Source organism: Oncorhynchus kisutch, linkage group LG26, assembly GCF_002021735.2.
Source record: "Oncorhynchus kisutch isolate 150728-3 linkage group LG26, Okis_V2, whole genome shotgun sequence".
Lineage (NCBI taxonomy): Eukaryota > Metazoa > Chordata > Actinopteri > Salmoniformes > Salmonidae > Oncorhynchus > Oncorhynchus kisutch.
In genome coordinates this window covers 9,058,564-9,081,571 of record NC_034199.2, presented here as the reverse complement: position 1 = coordinate 9,081,571, position 23,008 = coordinate 9,058,564, and the positions used below count along the sequence as shown (strand labels likewise).

Below are 23,008 nucleotides of genomic sequence, written 5' to 3'. Positions count from 1 at the left end.
ACCGTTTCTCAACCAAGACCACTTCCTTCTCCTCTTGGCTCTCAAGACCGTTCGCGGTCAGACTTGGCCAGCTGTGGTTGTGCTTGGCCTATATACTGTCAGTAGTGTGATGGAAAGGCTGTCTCTATTTTTCTCTCTCTCGCTCTCTCGCTCTCTCGCCAACTAGCACATGCTTGTCTTATAGAAGAGCTATCTAAACGCATGCCTGTTGGTCTGAGCCAGAGTACCACAGACAGCCATGGGAATTTGAAGTGGGCAGTGATGGAGACGGCTGTGGTGTCCTCAAAGGACCCCTCCGGTCAAAGAGATGGACTTGCTCATCCCTACTCACTGCTCATTTCTCTATCAATCTCCCTCTCTCCTTTTCCCCTCCTCTCTTTCTTCTCTTCCTCTCCTCCCTCTGATACTCTTATATTTTCCCCTCCTCTCTTTCTTCTCTTCCTCTCCTCCCTCTGATACTCTTATATTTTCCCCTCCTCTCTTTCTTCTCTTCCTCTCCTCCCTCTGATACTCTTATCTTTTCACCTCCTCTCTTTCTTCTCTTCCTCTCCTCCCTCTGATACTCTTATCTTTTCACCTCCTCTCTTTCTTCTCTTCCTCTCCTCCCTCTGATACTCTTATCTTTTCCCCTCCTCTCTTTCTTCTCTTCCTCTCCTCCCTCTGATACTCTTATCTTTTCCCCTCCTCTCTTTCTTCTCCTCCTCTCCTCCCTCTGATACTCTTATCTTTTCCCCCCTCTCGTAATCAGAGAGTTTAAAGTTTTATGGCTTTGGTTGGTCCAAGCTGTTTTTCTACACATAATGTAAACTTATTTTATCCACTCCAGTGGACTTTTACTACAGATTTTAACTGTTGTTTTCTTCAGCCTGCTTCTCTCAAGCTGTCAGCTCTATGTGACGAGGTGTGTTTTGTGTCTTCTCTCAAGCTGTCGGCTCTATGTGACAAGGTGTGTTTTGTGTCTTCTCTCAAGCTGTCGGCTCTATGTGACGAGGTGTGTTTTGTGTCTTCTCTCAAGCTGTCAGCTCTATGTGACGAGGTGTGTTTTGTGTCTTCTCTCAAGCTGTCGGCTCTATGTGACAAGGTGTGTTGTGTGTGTTGTGTGTCTTCTCTCAAGCTGTCGGCTCTATGTGACAAGGTGTGTTTTGTGTCTTCTCTCAAGCTGTCGGCTCTATGTGACGAGGTGTGTTTTGTGTCTTCTCTCAAGCTGTCGGCTCTGTGACGAGGTGTGTTGTGTGTCTTCTCTCAAGCTGTCAGCACTATGTGACGAGGTGTGTTTTGTGTCTTCTCTCAAGCTGTCAGCTCTGTGATGAGGTGTGTTGTGTGTCTTCTCTCAAGCTGTCAGCTCTATGTGACGAAGTGTGTTGTGTGTCTTCTCTCAAGCTGTCAGCTCTATGTGACGAGGTGTGTTGTGTGTCTTCTCTCAAGCTGTCAGCTCTATGTGACGAGGTGTGTTGTGTGTCTTCTCTCAAGCTGTCAGCTCTATGTGACGAGGTGTGTTTTGTGTCTTCTCTCAAGCTGTCAGCTCTATGTGACGAGGTGTGTTGTGTGTCTTCCTCAACCTGCCGGCTGTCAACTACTGTCTGGCCTATAACATCTGGAGCATAAGGAAGAAAGGGAGGTAGGTAGGGAGGGAGCGAGGAAAGGTGGATGGATGGATGGATGGGTGGGTGGAAGAAGTGATGATATGTGATGGATGACTGGGACAGAAACTTATGGGCTCTGTGTCCTGGGATGAATTTATCTGTTTTGTGAGGTGTGTGTGTGTGTGTGTGTGTGTGTGTGTGTACGAGCCTACAAGGGTGTGTGTTGTCGACAACAACAAAAACACAAAAGACCAAGGCACTCTTCATGTTGTGAAAAATGTATAAAAAGACTGACCAATAACCCCTTTACCAAAGGACCTCTTCATTCTACAAAATGCTGCCATTGTATTCTACTAGTGCTTCACATCCTTCTTGTTTTCCTCTGAGGGTTTTGCCTGTCAGCAGGTACCAGTGTGTGATGACGTGTACTGTAGCTGTACGTTGACCTGTGCTCTCCTTTCTCTCCCAGGCCACTGAAGAAGAACCACAGAGAGCGCCCAGCACTACACAACGGACAACAAAGGGAAAACAGGTGTCTTAACTAATTACTCTCTCGCCCCTCCCTCCCTCCCTCCCTCCCTCCCTCCCTCCCTCCCTCCCTCCCTCCCTCCCTCCCTCCCTCCCTCCCTCCCTCCCTCCCTCCCTCCATACCCTCCATACCCTCCATACCCTCCATACCCTCCCTCCCTCCCTCCCTCCATACCCTCTCTCCCTCCCCCTCACTCACTCCCTCCCTCCCACCCTCCCTCCATACCCTCTCTCCATACCCTCCCTCCCTCCCTCCCTCTCTCTCTCTCACACACACTCTCTTCCACTTTGTCAGCCTCCCTCACTGACAGTGTTTCCGTCATATTTAGGGCCCATCGTTTTTACTAGTCAGGTCACATGGTCATTGGTCTGAGCACTACTCATACCTACTGATGGGAAATCAGTAAATAGATAAGTGCAAGTTTGTTGAAAACTGGCTCCCCTCCATTTCTCTCCCCTTCCATTTCTCCTGCAGATGCTCTGGTTATTTTCCTGGGATTTTCTCATATTCTTTATACTGCACCATAAAGCCTCTGGTGTCCCGTCAGGGTGTGAGTGCAATACCAATGTCTTCCACTGGGGGGCATTGTGCACCAAGATAAAGGCCCATGTCATCTTGTGGTTTCCTTTGTGGACTCTGGTTAGTGTGGTTTAGACCACGTGTGCCAAACTCATTCCACGGAGGCCTGAGTATCTGCGGGATTTCTCTCCTCCCTTCATTCTTGATTGATGAGTTAAGGTCACTGATTAGTAAGGAACTCCCCTCGCCTGGTGGTCTAGGTCTTGGTTGAAAGGAAAAAGCAGAAACCAGCAGACACGAGGCCCGCCGTGGATCGAGTTTGACGCCACCACCTAGACAGAAGGGTAATAGTAAGGCTTTAGACAGAATGGTAATAGTAAGGCTTTAGACAGAAGGGTAATAGTAAGGCTTTAGACAGAAGGGTAATAGTAAGGCTTTAGACAGAAGGGTAATAGTAAGGCTTTAGACAGAAGGGTAATAGTAAGGCTTTAGACAGAAGGGTAATAGTAAGGCTTTAGACAGAAGGGTAATAGTAAGGCTTTAGACAGAAGGGTAATAGTAAGGCTTTAGACAGAAGGGTAACAGTCAGGCTTTAGACAGAAGGGTAACAGTAAGGCTTTAGACAGAAGGGTAACAGTAAGGCTTTAGACAGAAGGGTAACAGTAAGGCTTTAGACAGAAGGGTAACAGTAAGGCTTTAGACAGAAGGGTAACAGTAATGCTTTAGACAGAAGGGTAATAGTAAGGCTTTAGACAGAAGGGTAAAATATTATTCATGTACAACCATATTCAAGGACAGTGTCGTACATGGTCTTTATAGTAAGTCCTCCTGTATTCTAACTCGGAATGTGCCGTTTGTGCGGCTGTTATACACTGCTAATATTTCACTTCGTTGAGATGGCCTTTAGTGACATAATAGCAGAGTAGTGACGGCGTATGCCCACTAGAGGGAGGTAGAGCCCTGTGCTGCAGTATTGTGACTTGTCTTATTTAGTTACGCCTGAGCCTGTTAAGAGTTTATACACTCATCTCGTGACGTGTGAGATATTTCACCTCAAAGGTGTGTTTATTATTGCAGGACAAGTACCTTGGGCTCAGCTGTTTTACTGCATGAGTGTGTGTTTTGAGAAATTAGATCACTTGTAGTTAGTCGTTTATGAGTGTGTTTACAGTAGTGTGACTGTGTTTGAGTGTGTGATAGTGTGTGTGTGTAGCCTACATTTTAAGCATGCATGTTTGTCCATGTGTGTGCATGCTAGTGCGCACGCAAGTCTGTCCGGCTTTGTGTGTGCGTGTGTGTGCGTGTGCGTGTGCACATACAGTACATGTGTTAGTGCGCATGTGTTTTGTCCAATGTGTGTGTGAACAGGTAGAGGCCAGGCAACGAGCCAGAGGCAGCCTGTGATAGGTTGAGGGACAGTGTGACGTGTCAGTGAGATGCTATAGAAGCACCGAGCTGGCGGGAGCAAGCTGCCTCTTCTGCCTGGAGAGAAGGAGTGGAAAAGAAAGAGCGAGAGAGAAATATAGGACCAACTCCTTGTGACGTTCTACAACTCTCTGAGGAACCGCACCAGTCCTCTCCTTTGAGAACATCCACTTCCCTCCCACACACTCTCTATCTGCTCCCCTCCAACTAGGTGGAGGGCGACAGAAACCAAGAAAGAAAGAAAAGAGAGACTGCGAGAGGGAGGTTGAGGGTAGTAAGCGTTCCACCACATGGCTAGAATCTAGAGGGCCAGTAGGGAGCGTTTCCAGGGCAGGAGAGCAGTGTGGTAGCCGGTGAAGGACAGAACAGCATGGCCCTGTTCAGCACTGGCCCTCAGAGCCTGGGCTCCTACTACTGCCTCATCCGCAGGAGGTTCAAGAGGAGGCGCAAGAAGCGCAGCGAGCGCCAAGGTATCCACCTTTTCTTTGTAGTTTGTGTGAGATGTGTGAGCGTGAGCGTGTGTGTGTGTGTGTGTGTGTGTGTGTGTGTGTGTGTGTGTGTGTGTGTGTGTGTGTGTGTGTGTGTGTGTGTGTGTACTGCACAATTACCTTTGTTTTTATTACTTACTTTGAATCATCCTGTAGTAGTGTCTCTTGGTCTAGCAGTGGTTCCACTACAATTTTGTTGATCTATTTCACCTTTATTTAACCAGGTAGGCCAGTTGAGAACAAGTTCTCATTTACAACTGTGACATGGCCAAGATAAAGCAAAGCAGTGCGACAAAAACAACACAATAAAACAATGTTAAAAAAAAATAATAATTAGAAAGTTCTATGTACAGTGTGTGCAAATGTAGAAGAGTAGGGAGGTAGGCAATAAATAGGCCTTAGAGGTGAAAATAATTACAATTTAGCATTAACAATGGAGTGATAGATGTGTAGATGATGATGTTCAAGTAGAGATACTGGGGTGCAAAAGAGAAAGAGAGTAAGTAATAATATGGGGATGAGGTAGTTGGGTGTGTTATATACAGATTGGCTGTGTACAGGTACAGTGATCGGTAAGCTGATGCTTAAAGTTAGAGAGGGAGATGTAAGACTCCAGCTTCAGAGATTTTTGCAATTGGTTCCAGTCATTGGCAGCAGAGAACTGGAAGGAAAGGCGGCCAAAGGAAGTGTTGCCTTTGGAGATGACCAGTGCAATATACCTGCTGGAGCGCGTGCTACGAGTGGGTGTTGCTATGGTGACCGGTGAGCTGATATAAGGCTGGGCTTTAACAAGCCAAGGATTATAGATGTCCTGGAGCCAGTGGGTTTGGCGACGAATATATATGGGGCTTTGGTGATAAAACGGATGGCACTGTGATAGACTACATCCAGTTTGCTGGGTAGAGTGTTGGGGGCTATTTTGTAAATGACATCGCCCAAGTCAAGGATGGGTAGGATAGTCAGTTTTACGAGGGTATGTTTGGTAGTGATGCTCGTCGGGTGGAAGGGTGCGGGCAGCAATCGTTTGAAGAGCATATACTTAGTTTTACTAGCATTTAAGAGCAGTTGGAGGCTACGGAAGGAGTATTGTATGTCGTTGAAGCTCATTTGGAGGTTTGTTAGCACAGTGTCCAAAGAAGGGCCAGATGTATACAGAATGGTGTCGAGAGGTAGAGGTGGATCAGAGAATCACCTGCAGCAAGTGCGACATCATTGATATATACAGAGAAAAGAGTCGGCCTGAGAATTGAACCCTGCCAGAGGTCCAGACAACAGGCACTCCGATTTGACACACTGAACTCTATCTGAGAATTAGTTAGTAAACCAGGCGAGGAACTCATTTGAGAAGCCAAGGCTATTGAGTCTGCCAATAAGAATGCTTTCGACAGAGTCGGTGATCTGTTCATTAACTTGGCTTTCAAAGATTTTAGAAAGCCAGGGCAGGATGGATATAGGTCTATAACAATTTGGGTCTAAGATGTCTCCCACTTTGAAGAGAGGGATGACTGCGGCAGCTTGTCAATCTTTGGGGATCTCAGACAATATGAAAGAGAGGTTGAATAGGCTGGTAATAGGGGTTGCAACAATTTCGGCATAGAGGGTCCAGATTGTCTAGCCCAGCTGATTTGTAGGGATCCAGATTTTGCAGCTCTTTCGGAACATCAGCTGTTTGGATTTCGCTGTAGGAGAAGCAGGGGGGTGGGGGGGGGTTGAAAGTTTCTGCAGGGGGTGCTGAGGTGTTTGCCGGGGTAGGGGTAGCCAGGTGGAAGGCATGGCCAGGCGTGGAAAAATGCTTATTGAAATTCTCGATTATCGTAGATTTATCAGTGGTGACAGTGTTTCCTATCCTCAGTGCAGTGGGCAGCTGGGAGGAGGTGCTCTTATTCTCCATGGACTTTACAGTGTCCTAAAACATTTTGGAATTAGTGCCACAGGAAGCAAATTTCTGTTTGAAAAAGCTAGTCTTAGCTTTCCTAAGTATATTGGTTCCTGACTTCCCTGAAGAGTTGCATATCGCGGGGGCTATTCGATGCTGATGCAGAACGCCACAGGATGTGTTTGTGCTGGTCAAGGGCAGTCAAGTCTGGGGTGAACCAAGGGCTATATCTGTTCTTAGTTCAACATTTGAATTGGGCATACTTATTTAAGATGGAGAGGAAAGCACTTTTGAAGAGCAACCAGGCATCCTCTACTGATGGGATGTATCAATATCCTTCCAGGATACCCAGGCCAGGTCCATTAGAAAGGCCTGCTTGCGGAAGTGTTTTAGGAAGCGTTTGACAGTGATGAGGGGTGGTCGTTTGACTGCGGACCCATTACACACGCAGGCAATGAGGCAGTGATCGCTGAGATCCTGGATGAAGACAGCAGAAGGTGTATTTAGAGGGCAAGTTGGTCTGGATGATATCTAAGAGAGTGCCCATGGTTACGGATGTTGGGTTGTACCTGGTAGGTTCCTTGATAATTTGTGTGAGATTGAGGGAATCTAGTTTAGATTTTAGGACGGCCGGGGTGTTAAGCAAGTCCCAGTTTAGGTCACCTAACAGTTCGAACTCTGAAGATAGATGGGGTGGCAATCAATTCACATATGGTGTCCAGGGCACAGATGGGGGCTGAACGGGGTCTATAACAAGCGTCAACAGTGAGAGACTTGTTTCTGGAAAGGTGGATTTTTAAAAGAAGAAGCTCGGATTGCTTGGGCACACACAGGACAGAACTCTGCAGGCTATCTCTGCAATAGATTGCAACTCCACCCCCTTTGGCAGTTCTATCTTGTCAGATAATGTTATAGTTAGGGATGGAAATTTCAGGATTTTTGGTGTCCTTCCTAAGCCAGGATTCAGACACGGCTAGAACATCCGGGTTGGCTACGCAGATGCTCGTTGACGCGTGCAAACAGTTTGGATAAAATGATTGAATAACATGTATGCGTACATTTATTTTGCAACGCTCACACTCACAACACGGCGGTGTGGTCAGCATGTTAGCGACTTACCCAGAAAGACTCACAGCTGTAATCGCTGCCAAAGATGCTTCTACAGTGAATACTTATGTAAATGAGATATTTCTGTATTTAATTTTCAATAAATTTGTTAAAATTAATAAAAACATGTTGCCACTTTGTCATTATGGGGTATTGTGTGTAGATGGGTGAGAAATAAATCTATCTAATCCATTTTGAATTCAGGCTGTAAGACAACAAAATGTGGAATAAGTCAAGGGGTATGAATAATTTCAGAATCCACTGTAATATGGCTAATTAAGCAGCCCATGTATAGCGCAGCACTTGTAGACTAGCACAGGAAAGCAGCGCCACAGATGAAAAGAGAAACAAGTGATCAAACCTGAGTTAGTAAGTAGCCTATCTTTGGTAGATCGCGCGTGGCTTGCCTTGCTCCCTCCGACAGTCAAACAAACAGTGCGATTTTGAGATTTTTTTCTCTCAATTTCAAGTAACCAATCCCAACACTCTCTGTGAGTGAGACAGACTTATCGCTCTGTTACTGAGAGGCTTTTCTGTGAGAAAGACATACCTCTCTGTAGTTAGACAGACCTATCTCTCTGTGAGTAAGAAAGACCAATCTCTGTGTGAATGACAACGAGCTCTCTATCTGGGAATGAGACAGACCTCTCTGTAAGTGAGACAGGCCTACCTCTCTGTGGGTGAGACAGGCCTATCTCTCTGTGGGTGAGAGAGGCCTGTCTCTCTGTGGGTGAGAGAGGCCTATCTCTCTGTGGGTGAGACAGGCCTATCTCTCTTTGGGTGAGACAGGCCTATCTCTGTGGGTGAGACAGGCCTATCTCTCTGTGAGTGAGACAGGACTATCCCTGTGAGTGATACAGAACCCTCTCTTTGTGAATAAGGCGGCCTCCTCTGTCTCGGAGAGTAAGATAGACCTCTGTGTGTGAGTGAGACTTCTCTCTCTGTAAGTGAAGTAGACTGACTTGGCTCCTCTGGGACTCTAAGCTTCTCCCCTGCTCTAGGGATTAGCCCAACAGGCCGGGAAAGTAGTAATTTTTTAGATGCTCCCTCTCAGTAGCGGTATTAGGGATGTCAGCTATTTGCTTTGATATATCCCGCAACTCCTGCCTGCCCCCACCCACCCACCCACTCCCACTGCGAATTGTCAAACCCGAGCCTGTTCATCCGAGTAAACCCGCCACTGCTGAAGTTGCGTTTTAGCCGCGCGAGTCGCGAACAACCAAAACTTAAGACAGACTTTTTGTCTGTCAGCTTCGCTGGTGTCCGTCTCCATCTCTTCCTCGTTATCGCTCCGGAAATGACAGCACCACTTTGCACTAACCCCAGAGAGGAGAAGGCTTAAGGGTGACATTTGGGTAATGCTATTCCGCTAACCCCATCACAGCTGGCAATAATTCCCTCAGTGAGCGGAAGCCGTGATGAGTCCCCAGAGTGTGTTAGGCCATTGTGTTTGCCTTCTTGGTGATCAGCAGCTACGCTACGTTAACACTAACTGATGGCGTGGCCTGGGCTGTTCCCAGCCTTTCTGTCTGTCAGACCAGCTACCCAGCCAGTTAGCCTCGCAGAGGTTTACATTAATGGAGGAGGCAACAGTCAGGTGTTTGCACTCTTCTGTGAGCGTCATTCACATTTCCCAAAGATAAGCAGAGTTGCTGAATTGAAAACATCAACAGTGCCTTTTGCTCATATTTTTGGCTGATCGGTGTGTGTCAATGACATTGACCATATACTAGACATGTGAATGGCCTCATCCATTGCAAACCACTTAGTCGCATGGCTACTTTCAATTGAGTCTAGGAACACTACACAACAGCACATTTTCCAACAGAGGAAGCGTCAATGTATCGCCCCCACAATACATTGTAGCGAGGAGGACACTCATAAGGCAATGCTTCTCCAATGGTCCGTACATGAAATATGGAAAATGGGACCCAGGGTTTTGTGCAGAGCCTGCAGAATCTTCAAAATGAGCTTTTGGAGATGGAGTGGGAGGGAGATATGCCGTGTCTCCACTCTGTGGATCCATTGCTTAGGAGAACAGGCTGTTTCATTCAGTTCTGTTAGCCAGAAACGATTCAGCCTTTTTCTGTGAGAGTTCTTATACAACACCCCACCTACTCCAACAGCAAATTACAAAGAGGTTAGCTATCAGAGACCTCCAATGCTTTTGAAAGGATATTAAGATTGAGAAAAGGATCTGAATAGAGTCTTTGAATCGAAGTAAGCAAATGCATTATAGATTTAAAGGGCTTCCATGCTAGATTAACAGGGTTTCTGATTTCCACTGCACTCAAGGCACTGCACTCAATGACAGCGAATTAACAAAGCATTCAGGAAAGTGTTTCTGTCTGGAAATCACAAATGACAGCCACTACCTCAATACAGTCACAAAGCAGCAACGAATTGGCTGCTGCAGGAAAAGTCTTCTCTAGCCTTGGCAGACACAATATCGAACAACATCAAACAGCATCCAACAACAACAGTCGGAAAAGAGACCTTATTTGACATTTATTCATTGAAAACCGAACGCCAAAGCACTTATTAAGACACCAAGTTGACGACTGCCTTTTGTTAACGTAATTTCGTCGCCGGGGGCCCCACAATGCAAACACTCTGTCATGATAAGAAATTAGCTGGGTCACGCCGTCTAGGAGTGAACAGTGTGTAATTAGCCCCGATTAGCATTCGGCTAATGGTTGTCAGCCTGTGATAGAGGAGGAAGCCGTGTTGCCGGAGCAGCGCTAACGTGTGTTCAGCCAGGGAGGACGCCGTTTCTGTGACTCTGAGGAGGGTTGGTCGGCTCTTAGGTGTCAACGCCGCTACCTACAGTATGCCTCATTTCCAATGGACGTGGGACAGCATTAGTGAGGGGGGGGGGGGGGGGGTATTTTTGACGGTATATCGTATCCTTTTGACGATATTGCAATATTATTTTTGCGCTAGTTGGCTGTACCTGCACCAAAATTCCAGTATTTTTCCTTCATAGATTGTTCTCCATCTTCTTTTTAGATAGGGAGGCAATTTGTTTTCGGCACTTTTATGTCTCTTGTCCCTCTGCAGCAGACGTATGGTGAGCAAAGATGTTTGGACCGTGGAATCTCAATGAAATCACAGCGTTGAATCGCTATACATATAGAATCATGAGAATCGCACTACATATATGTATCGTGAGGTCCCTGGCAATTCCCAGCCCAAGGTAGCATAATGTGTGTGGATGGTACAATATCTCATTTACAAGCATTGTATGGCTGCTAGGGCTATAATGATGCTATGGCTATGTGTTGCATTCATTCGTATATGCACACTAACAGCAACTAGTGACAATTTAAGGACAAGAGCTTAAGTACAAGGGGAAGCTGAAACTATTCTTTACTTGTCTGGTTGTCTTCCTTTCTTCCCTCCCTCTTCCCTCTACTTTGCTCCCATCTCTCTTCCCACCTCACTTTATCCATCTCAACTCTTTGTCTGTCTCTCTCTGTTCCCTCCCTACATTCATTTTTCTCCCTCTCCCTCCCTCTGTAACCCTGTGCCCATCACTCCCACACTTGTCCTTAACGTGCTGCAGACTCTCCCTCTCTCCCGATCTCTCTCCTGTTCCCGCTCTACTGTCAAGACAAGCCTTATCTGTCTGTGACCTTTCAGAGTGAGACCCTCTCCGCTCCCAACTGTCCATCAACATTAACTCATAACCTGGTAATAACGGAGGCAGGAGGTGTGAAATTCCACTTCTCTACCCCCTCTCTCTCACACACACACACACTCCCCGTTCCAAACACATGTGCATCTGCACAAATAGAAAGTGCATGTTTACACACACACATGTGGGGAAAAAAACATGCACGCACCAACGTGAGGATACTGGAGTGCCTGACACGGCCTTGAATATGAAGTACAGTGCACATTGCGAGCAGCAGGGGTATTGAGGCGAGGAAAATGGGAAGAGGGGGGGGCAAAGAGAGAGGGCAATGGAAATAGATAGTTGGAGAGAGAGAGGCAGAGACTATGCTGATACCAGCAGGTCAGCCCGCAGCACTTCAAAATACGATGTGAGAGAATGAGGCCATACACACTCTCATACACACATTCATACACACTCTCATATGCACACAGCAGCTGACCCGTTGCCTCTAACCAACTGTCAGCGCATGTCTTAGTTCATCTTTGTTGTAAACTTTTTTGTGACCAGTTTCTGGTTTTTATTCTTGCATCATGTCATGCAGCCCAACTCACACTCCTAGGCACACACACACACACCCTCTCCGTCTCTCCTGTGTGTGACTGGGGTCACTGAACAGTGACCTCTGATACCTCTGGCTATGGTCCGTGGAGAACTAAGGAGAACTATCAGACCTTACACACCTGCCCCCACAGGCACACAGTGCGTATATCATAAATCATAGCTGTCACACAGATTTTACAGGTTCCTCTGAAAAGGCGAAAGGGACGGCGGCAACCACTCAGCGCCCTTGAAGAGAGAGGGAGGAGGGAGAAAGAGAGGGAGAGAAATAGTATGTTTTTATTGAACCGCCTATATTAGCTCTGTCGGCCTGTGTCCTAGACAGTGGTGGAAAAAGTACCCAATTGTCATACTTCAGTAAAAGTATAGATACCTTAATAGAAAATGACTCAAGTAAAAGTGAAAGTCACCCAAAGAAAAGTATTTGGTTTTAAATGTACTTTAATATCAAAGGTAAAAGTATAAATCATTTCTTCATATTAAGCAAACCAGGTGGCACCATTTTCTTTTCTCTTTTTTCAATTTACCGATTGACAGGGGCACACTCCAACACAGACATATTTACAAACGAAGCATTTGTATTTAGTGAGTCCACCAGATCAGAGGCAGTACGGATGACCAGGGATGTTCACTCGATAAGTGCATGAATTCGACCAATTCGACCAAATGTAATGAGTATTTTTGAGTGTCAGGGAAAATGTACATAATTTTTTTAGGAATGTAGCTTATTATCAAAAATGGATCAATTGACATAGTGGATTCACAGCTCCAATCCAAATGTGTTGGTCATTACTGAGACGTGGTTAAGGAAGAGTGTTTTGAATACTGATGTTAATCTTTCTGGTTCTAACCTTTTTCGGCAAGACAGATCTTCCAAAGGTGGGGGAGTGGCAATCTTTACCAAGGATCACCTTCAGTGATTGGTTGACTCCACCAAGTCTGTCCCCCAAAATTTGATTTCCTGGTTTTAAGCATTAAACTTTCAAATGGCTCTTTGTTAACTGTCGCTGGGTGCTATCGTCCTCCATCAGCACCGGCCTGTACCCTACCTGCCCTAAACTCTCTCCTGGCCCGTTACACAAAGTCTGAATTTGTCCTGCTAGGTGACCTACACTGGGACATGCTTAAACCACCTGACCAAGTCCTAAAGCAATGGGACTCCCTAAATCTTTCTCAGATTATTACCAATCCCATAAGGTATGACTCCAAACACCCAGAAAAAGCTATTCTCCTTGATGTTATCCACACAAATAATCCTGATAGATATCAGTCTGGTGTCTTCTCTAATGACCTTGGTGATCACTGTTTTACAGCATGTGTTCATAATGGCTTCTCAGTGAAACCTCCTGTCCTGATTTGTCATAGACACTTTGCTAAAAAACTTTAATGAGCAAGCCTTCCTTCATAAACTGACCTCTGTAAAATGGTATCGAATCAGCTTGATCCCCCCCTGTCGAAGACGCCTGGACCTTCTTTTTTGATATTTTCAGTAGTATTGTTAACAAACACACCCCCATAAGAAAATGAGAATTAAAAACAGGTTTATTCAGCCCCTGGTTCGACCGTGATCTTGCAGAGATACTCTACCTCAATAATTGCATTTGGCGAGAGGCTTGGCACACGCATACTCAGGCTGACTGGCTCTCGTTCAGGCAAATGAGAAATAAGTGAACTCAGGCTACCCGGAAGGCCAAAGTGACTTACTTTAAGGAACAGTTCTCTCTCTGTGGGTCTAATCCCAAAACGTTCTGGAAAATGGTTAAAGACCTGGAGAATAAACCCTCCTCCTCACAGCTGCCCATGTCCCTTAATGTTGATGATGTGGTTGTTACTGACAAGAAGCACATGGCTGAGCTCTTTAATCACCACTTCATTAAGTCAGGATTCCTATTTGACTCAGCCATGCCTCCTTGCCCATCCAACATTTCCTCATCTCCCACCCCTTCTAATGTGACTATTCCTGATGCTTCTCCCTCTTTTTCCCCTGCGCCACTACAAAGTGTCTCCCTGCAGGCAGCCAAGGTACTAAAGGAGTTCCTTAAACTTTACCCTAAAAAAACATCTGGGTCAGATGGTTTAGACCCTTTCTTCTTTAAGGTTGCTGCCCCTATTATCGCCAAGCCTATCTCCAACCTTTTTAACCTGTCTCTCCTTTCTGGGGAGGTTCACATTGCTTGGAAGGCAGCCACATTTCTTCCTTTATTTAAAGGGAGAGATCAAGCTGATCCTAACTGTTATAGGCCTGTTTCTGTTTTGCCCTGTTTATCAAAAGTGTTGGAAAAATTGTCAATAATCAACTGACTGACTGGCTTTCTTTATGTCTATACTATTCTTTCTGGTATGCAATCTGGTTTCCGCTCAGGTTATGGATGTGTCACTGCAACCTTAAAAGTCCTCAAGGTCACCATTGCCCTTGATTCTAAGCAATATTGTGCTGCTATTTTTATTGACTTGGCAAAGCTTTTGATATGGTAGACCATTCCATTCTTGTGGGCCTGCTAAGGAGTATTGGTGTCTCTGAGGGGTCTTTGGGCTGGTTTGCTATCTACCTCTCTCAAAGAGTGCAGTGTATAATGTCAGAAAATCTGCTGTCTCAGCCTCCGCCTGTCACCAAGGGAGTACCCCAAGGCTCTAACCTAGGCCCCACGATCCTCTCAATTTACATCAACAACATAGCTCAGGCAGTAGGAAGCTCTCTCATCCATTTATATGCAGATGATACAGTTTTATAAGCTTTCTTCCTGTCCAACAAGATTTCTCTACCCTTAACCTTGTTCTGAACACCTCCAAAACAAATGTCATGTGGTTTGGGAAGAAGAATGCCCCTCTCCCCACAAGTGGGTTTACTACCTCTTGAGGGCTTAGAGCTTGAGGTAGTCACCTCATACAAGTGCTTGGGAGTATGGCTAGACGGTGCACTGTCCTTCTCTCAGCACATATCAAAGCTGCAGGCTAAAGTTAAATCTGGACTTGGTTTCCTCTATCGTAATTTATCCTCTTTCGTCCCAGCTGCCAAACTAACCCTGATTCAGATAATCTAGCATCCTACCCATGCTAGATTACGGAGACATAATTTATAAATTGGCAGGTAAGGGAGCTCTCGAGCTGCTAGATGTTCTTTACGATTTGGCCGTCAGGTTTTTCCCCAATGCTCCTTATAGGACACATCACTGCACTCTATACTCCTCTGTAAAGGAGTCACTCCCCTTATTTGAGAGATCTACTGCAGCCCTCATCCTCCACGTACAGCACCCATTCTGCCATTCACATTCTGTTAAAGGTCCCTAAAGCACACACATCCCTGGGTCGGTCCTCTTTTCAGTTCGCTGCAGCTAGCAACTGGAACGAGCTGCAACAAACACTCAAACTGGACAGTTGTATCTCAATCTCTTCATTCAAAGACTCAATCATGGACACTCTTACTGACAGTTGTGGCTGCTTTCTGTGATGTATTGTTGCCTCTACCTTCTTGCCCTTTGTGCTGTTGTCTGTGCCCAATAATGTTTGTACCATGTTTTGTGCTGCTACCATGTTGTGTTGCTACCATGCTGTGTTGTCATGTGTTGCTACCTTGCTATGTTGTTGTCTAGGTCTCTCTTTATATATAGTGTTGTGTTTCGCTTGTGATGTGTGTTTTGTCAAATTTTTCTATTGTATTTATGATTATTTTTTAATCCCAGGCCCCCGTCCCCGCAGGAGGCCTTTTGCCTTTTGGTAAGCCTTCATTGTAAATAAGAATTTGTTCTTAACTGACTTGCCTAGTTTTTTTTTAAAAGTGAAAATAAATAAATAAATTATACTTTACACCACAGCCCAGGTGTGTAATCTTTAAGGCATACACCAAGTCCACAAATGCGGGGGAGTGATTGATACTGCATTATTCCCTCTTGAGCGAGGTACCTGACAACATTTTAGCCATGTCTGTTTTGCCAGATGACTAAGCATCCCTATGAGGTATCATGCCTTGGATCATTGCTATTCCAACTTCCGCGACGCATATAAGGCCCTGCCCCGCTCTCCTTTCAGGAAAGCTGATCACGACTCCATTTTGTTGATCCCTGCCTACAGACAGAAACTAAAACAAGAAGCTCCTGCGCTGAGGTCTGTTCAACGCTGGTACGACCAATCTGATTCCACACTCCAAGACTGCTTCCATCACGTGGACTGGGATATGTTTCGTATTGCATCAGACAACAACATTGACGAATACGCTGATTCGGTGAGCGAGTTCATTAGAACGTGCGTTGAAGATGTTGTTCCCATAGCAACGATTCAAACATTCCCAAACCAGAAACCGTGGATTGATGGCAGCATTCGCGTGAAACTGAAAGCGCGAACCACTGCTTTTAATCAGGGAAAGGTGACCGGAAACATGACGGAATACAAACAGTGTAACTATTCCCCCCGCAAGGCAATCAAACAAGCTAAGTGTCAGTATAGTATACAAAGTATACAAAGTAGAATCTCAATTCAACGGCTCAGAACACAAGAGGCATGTGGCAGGGTCTACAGTCAATCACGGATTACAAAAAGAAAACCAGCCCCATCACGGACCAGGATGTCTTGCTCCCAGGCAGACTAAATAACTTTTTTGCCCGCTTTGAGGACAATACAGTGCCACTGACACGGCCCGCAACTAAAACATGCGGACTCTCCTTCACTGCAGCCGACGTGAGGAAAACATTTAAACGTGTCAACCCTCGCAAGGCTGCAGGCCCAGACGGCATCCCCAGCCGTGCCCTCAGAGCATGCGTAGACCAGCTGGCTGGTGTGTTTACGGACATATTCAATCAATCCCTATCCCAGTCTGTTGTTCCCACATGCTTCAAGAGGGCCACCATTGTTCCTGTTCCCAAGAAAGCTAAGGTAACTGAGCTAAACGACTACCGCCCCGTAGCACACACTTCCGTCATCATGAAGTGCTTTGAGAGACTAGTCAAGGATCATATAACCTCTACCCTACCTGACATCCTAGACCCACTCCAATTTCCTTACCGCCCAAATAGGTCCACAGACGATGCAATCTCAACCACACTGCACACTGCCCTAACCCATCTGGACAAGAGGAATACCTATGTGAGAATGCTGTTCATCGACTACAGCTCGGCATTTAACACCATAGTGCCCTCCAAGCTCGTCATCAAGCTCGAGACCCTGGGTCTCGACCCCGCCCTGTGCAACTGGGTACTGGACTTCCTGATGGGCCGCCCCCAGGTGGTGAGGGTAGGCAACAACATCTCCACCCCGCTGATCCTCAACACTGGGGCCCCACAAGGGTGCGTTCTGAGCCCTCTCCTGTACTCCCTGTTCACCCACGACTGCGTGGCCACGCACGCCTCCAACTCAATCATCAAGTTTGCGGACGACACAACAGTGGTAGGCTTGATTACCAACAATGACGAGACGGCCTACAGGGAGGAGGTGAGGGCCCTCGGAGTGTGGTGTCAGGAAAATAACCTCACACTCAATGTCAACAAAACTAAGGAGATGATTGTGGACTTCAGGAAACAGCAGAGGGAACACCCCCCTATCCACATCGATGGAACAGTAGTGGAGAGGGTAGTAAGTTTTAAGTTCCTCGGCGTACACATCACAGACAAACTGAATTGGTCCACCCACACAGACAGCATCGTGAAGAAGGCGCAGCAGCGCCTCTTCAACCTCAGGAGGCTGAAGAAATTTGGCTTGTCACCAAAAGCACTCACAAACTTCTACAGATGCACAATCGAGAGCATCCTGTCGGGCTGTATCACCGCCTGGTACGGCAACTGTTCCACCCACAACCGTAAGGCTCTCCAGAGGGTAGTGAGGTCTGCACAACGCATCACCGGGGGCAAACTACCTGTCCTCCAGGACACCTACACCACCCGATGTCACAGGAAGGCCATAAAGATCATCAAGGACAACAACCACCCGAGCCACTGCCTGTTCACCCCGCTATCATCCAGAAGGCGAGGTCAGTACAGGTGCATCAAAGCTGGGACCGAGAGACTGAAAAACAGCTTCTATCTCAAGGCCATCAGACTGTTAAACAGCCACCACTAACATTGAGTGGCTGCTGCCAACACACTGACTCAACTCCAGCCACTTTAATAATGGGAATTGATGGGAAATGATGTAAAATATATCACTAGCCACTTTAAACAATGCTACCTAATATAATGTTTACATACCCTACATTATTCATCTCATATGTATACGTATATACTGTACTCTCTATCATCTACTGCATCCTTATGTAATACATGTATCACTAGCCACTTTAACTATGCCACTTTGTTTACATACTCATCTCATATGTATATACTGCACTCAATACCATCTACTGTATCTTGCCTATGCCGCTCTGTACCATCACTCATTCATATATCTTTATGTATATATTCTTTATCCCCTTACACTTGTGTGTATAAGGTAGTAGTTTTGGAATTGTTAGGTTAGATTACTTGTTGGATATTACTGCATTGTCGGAACTAGAAGCACAAGCATTTCGCTACACTCGCATTAACATCTGCTAACCATGTGTATGTGACAAATAAAATTTGATTGGATTTGATTTGGATTTGCAGTACTGTTTATTTTCTGCCGTCAACTATTACTTCTGTCCCGTGCATCACGTGTTTGAATTATGGTATCCTCTTATTGCATATGGGAATGTTGCAAAACTAAACGTAGCTACAGTGTTGAATTTTCAACCTTTTTTTAAAAATCCTTACATCACTGAGAATGATGAGGGGTATTCATTTCTGCTCCGTCTCTATGGGACACTTAGTAAGATCCGAATATCCAGCTGGCACCCGGAGCTTGTAACAGAGACTCCTAAAGACACGGAGAAGTCTGCTCATACTGAAGTGAAATTGGTCTTGGCAATCTAATTCCAACCAGTTATTGGTCATTATAAAAATCAAATTGAATAATGGAGTCTGAGATGGAGATTTGCGTGGGGGTACAGTATTAAAGAAACCAAATGAATAATGGAGTCTGAGATGGAGATTTGTGTGGAGGCACGGTGTGTGTCTGTGAAGGGGGCACGGCAGGGGCGATGTTAGGCGGCCACGCTCCTCTCCTCCCATTCCCCGGCCCATCAGTTTCAATCAGGCAAAAAGAAAGGCCTCCCTGTCCGCGAGGACCCCAGTCCATTAAGCCGCTGGTGGCCCCACACGTGTACCCCATTATGGTGCATTACCTGGGTACCGCCACCAGGAAACAGGACAGAAAAAAAACTGGACAGCAAAGAAAAAAGATGGGCTCGGACATTACAAAAGCCCTGTCTGGTTCACATCTAATTATTAAAAACTTCCTTTCCTTCTCAAAGTAATCACTGATCTGCCATGGTTTGATATGTGAAAATACATTGTAGAGAATCTAGAAACATTGCCGTTGCCTAATGCCTATCCAATATCACATACAGTTGAAGTCGGAAGTTTACATACACTTAGGTTGGAGTCTTTAAAGCTAGTTTTTCAACCACTCCACAAATGTCTTGTTAACAAACTATCGTTTTGGCAAGTCGGTTAGGACATCTACTTTGTGCATGATACAAGTAATTTTTCCAACAATTAACTTATAATCTACTGTATCACAATTCCAGTGAGTCAGAAGTTTACATACACTAAGTTGACTGTGCCTTTAAACAGCTTGGTAAATTCCAGACAATTATGTCATGGCTTTAGAAGCTTCTGATAGGCTAATTGACATCATTTGAGTTAATTGGAGGTGTACCTGTGGTTGTATTTCAAGGCCTACCTTCAAACTCAGTGCCAAGAGCTCAGGGGGGATCCTTGGGAGCCATTTCCAAACGCCTGGAGGTACCACGTTCATCTATCAATAGTACGCAAGTATAAACACCATGGGACCACGCAGCTGTCATACCGATAAGAAAGGAGACGCATTCTGTCTCTTAGAGATGAATGTACTTTGGTGCAAAAAGTGCAAATCAATCCCAGAACAACAGCAAAGGTCCTTGTGAAGATGCTGGAGCAAACAGGTACAAAAGTATCTATATCCACAGTAAAACGAGTCCTATATCGACATAACCTGAAAGGCCGCTCAGCAAGGAAGAAGCCACTTCTCCAAAACCACCATAAAAAGCCAGACTACGGTTTGAAACTGCACATGGGAACAAAGGTTGTTTCTCTTTGCTTATTTGAGCTGTTCTTGCCATAATATGGACTTGGTCTTTTACCAAATAGGGCTATCTTCTGTATATCCCCCTACGTTGTCACAACACAACTGATTGGCTCAAACGCATTAAGAAGGAAAGAAATTCCACAAATTAACTTTTAAGAAGGCACAGAATGCCAAGCGTTTGCAAATCTGTCATTAAGACAAAGGTTGGCTATTTGAAGAATCTCAAATATAAAATATATTTTGATTTGTTTAACACTTTTTTGGTTACTGCATGATTCCATGTGTTATTTCATAGTTTTTATGTCTTCACTATTATTCTACAATGTAGAAAATAGTAAACATACAGAACAACCCTTGAATGAGTAGGTGTTCTAAAACCTTTGACAGGTAGTGTATGTATAAAAGATCATGGATATTATTTAATAACATCATCTTTGATAACTGACAATCACCAAAATAAAAGTTTGAGTCATGGGGAATTGATCATTCCAAAAACAACACATTTAGGACTATAGATTTTGAGCAAAAGAACACAGCATTAGCCATGCCAAAATGCATAGAATTGCAGGAAATTAGCTTTGAAACTGCAAATGTTTATCTCAACTACATGCTAAAAAGTGTAGAATTGCTGGAAATTAGCTATAAAACTGCAAACATTTCTCTCAGATCCATAAAGAAATGTGTCAAATTGCAGGAAGTTGTCTTAAAAATGCAAAAATGTCTCTACACCGCCAATATGGGGGCCTCTAAAATGTTCTCTGAAATTCAGCTACCCCTGCCACGTCCACCACCTTAACCCAAAGCCCCTTTTTGTAAGGATTGCATTTTTAGAAGTGTGCAACAGTTTCTTAATTTCTTTGAACGGTTGGTTCATTTTAGGCTATTAACTCTCTCTCTGTCAGTCTGTCTCTCTCCAGCTGTGGTTTTAGAAAGGAAGCCTGAATTTCAAGTACTCCAGATATCAAGCTTTTGACCCAGACTGTAGGGTCTCTCCACTCCAGTTCTAACCTGCTCCAGGTGCCATAGTAAGGACTGAGGAGACCGGACCGGATGTGCACGCAGCCTTACAATCGGGGTCAAATTAATTTCCTTCCCAGTCAATCCCAAAGTGTAATTGTAAAATGTAAACTCAATTGCAAAATTCCCTTGAATGTCCAGTTCAGCTGTTGAACCGGAATGACCTGAAAATATATTTTTTTAGAAGCACTCTGTGTCTTTTGCATCTGTTGTTGTAACTATCCTCCATCAACATCAGGGATATGTCCCAAATGGCACCATATTCATTATATAGTGCACACTAGTTTTAAACAGAGCCCTAAAGTTCCTGGTCAAAAGTAGTACACTATATGGGCTCAAACCGCAACTATAAATTCGGAGAGAGGAGCTGGAGAGTTATGATATGGTCTGGATTGGAATGGAATGCATGCACTGACCACTGCACCTATCTGTCTGTGTTAGGCCCTCTGAGAGCATTGGTGACAGACCACCCCGTCACCCTGTTCCCTCTTTCCTATAGCCATTCATCACAGTCGACTTTCTCTCTTCTTTTTTTCTCTCTCTCTTCTCATTTTCACTCTCATTTCTTCCTCTTGCTTCCTGTCAGCCTCCCTTGTCTTCTGCTCCACACTGCTCTCACCGTTCTATTTTCTCCCCCTCATATGGGTTCATATTCTCGCTCTCTCTCTCTTTTCATTCCCCCCCCCTTTCCCCCCTCACTGACTGGCTCATTCAATCATGACTCCCAGTGGCTCTTGTTAGTCTGTGACCTCCAGGGGAGGGGACCTTAACTCCTAGATGAAGTGTACTTCCCATCCTCCCAAGGCTGTGTCATGCTGCCTCTAGTATCTGACTGCTTTGTCAAGCTTTTTATAGTAGGGAACCATCTACTGTATATTTTGAATCCTGTGGATAAGCTCTAGTCTGTGCATGGGAAAGAAAGGTGTAGTTGTGCTACAGAAGCATCCAGGGTGACGGAGCATCAACACTCAGCTCAGCCACCAGCTAGCTACCAGGGCTTCTGCCAGCAGCTCAGCACTACCTATCCGCATATTTCACAGCTTAAATGGTCCGCTGGCCTGACAGACAAATAATGAGTATATGGATGCGGGGGCTGGACGTGGACAGGGAGGGATTGAAGGGGGGAGGGCGAAAATCTTGTCTATAAAAAAAAAAGTGAGGAGATGTTATGAGGGGGAGGTGAGGGTTGGGTACAGGTGAGGTGGGCAGGAGGGAAGGGGAGCTGGGTGGCGGCTGTCATCGTCCCCGGTGTGTCAGCAGGTGCTGGGCGGTCGGTCACTCGTCCTTGCCTTGATGGACTCTGGGAGGTAGCGAGGGGCCATTTACTGGCCCAGCCTGCCAGGCTGGGGGATTTCATGTCCCCGCGCTCGGCTGATTTATGACTACACCTGAAGGAAAGCAGAGGGGGGAGGGAGAGAGAGAGGGTGTGTGTGTGTGTGTGTGGGTGTGTGTGTGTATGTATGTTAGAATGAGAACACATGAGAAAAGTTTATAAAACTGAAAGGGAGAGGTTGCGCGTGTGTGTTAATAAGAGAAAAGTGTGTGTGTGTGCGTGTGTGTGTGTGTGTGCGCCCGCACCATATTTTTCACTCCCATTCTAACCTGCTCTCTCTCCTGACCCGCCACTCCAGCGCCCCTCTGAAAGGCAATCTCACATAAAACCATCAAATAAAAAATTCATATTGATACTCTGTCTGTGTCTGTCTCTCTCTCTCTCTCTCCCCATCTATCCACCTCCAAGTCCTCCACATCAGCACCCTGGTGATGTACTGCCCACTGTCTAATATTAAAGTCTAGAACACAATAAAAGGCAGTCTAATCCTCTTCACCTCCATATCTTCTAAGCGGACCTCCTGCTTTTAGCGCTTCACTGTGTACTAGAAGCATTTCAATCATTGATTGCGGTGCTCTAAAAACACAAACCTCTATCCTGAGATTTTTATTTTGCTGTAAGAACGCACATTTGGATGTATTTCTTGTGGGAAGAAAGTTGTTTCCTCTTATTTCCGGAAACTCACCGATAGAGATTTGGATTGAATAGTGCTCTAGTGTATTCTACTGGTTTTCACAAGTGGTAGTGATACGTTTGTGTAGAGC

General features: G+C 45.4%; 1 protein-coding gene across 5 annotated transcripts in view; it reads left to right on the top strand.

Annotated features, from left to right (window-relative positions):
* Positions 1 to 23,008, top strand: part of adarb1b (adenosine deaminase RNA specific B1b) — a 164,779-nt gene that overhangs the window by 114,404 nt on the left and 27,367 nt on the right. For 2 of the 5 annotated variants that reach the window (XM_031805487.1, XM_031805485.1), the window contains exon 4: positions 2,053 to 2,115. Coding sequence is in view for 2 of the 5 variants with exons in the window: in XM_020461597.2 (XP_020317186.1) it covers positions 4,427 to 4,526 (100 nt within the window). In the remaining 3 variants the exon portion in view is untranslated. Of the gene's footprint in view, positions 1 to 1,515; positions 1,619 to 2,052; positions 2,116 to 2,611; positions 4,527 to 23,008 lie in introns of those variants that run through there. The other 3 variants (XM_031805486.1, XM_020461597.2, XM_020461596.2) reach the window with 3 other exon arrangements.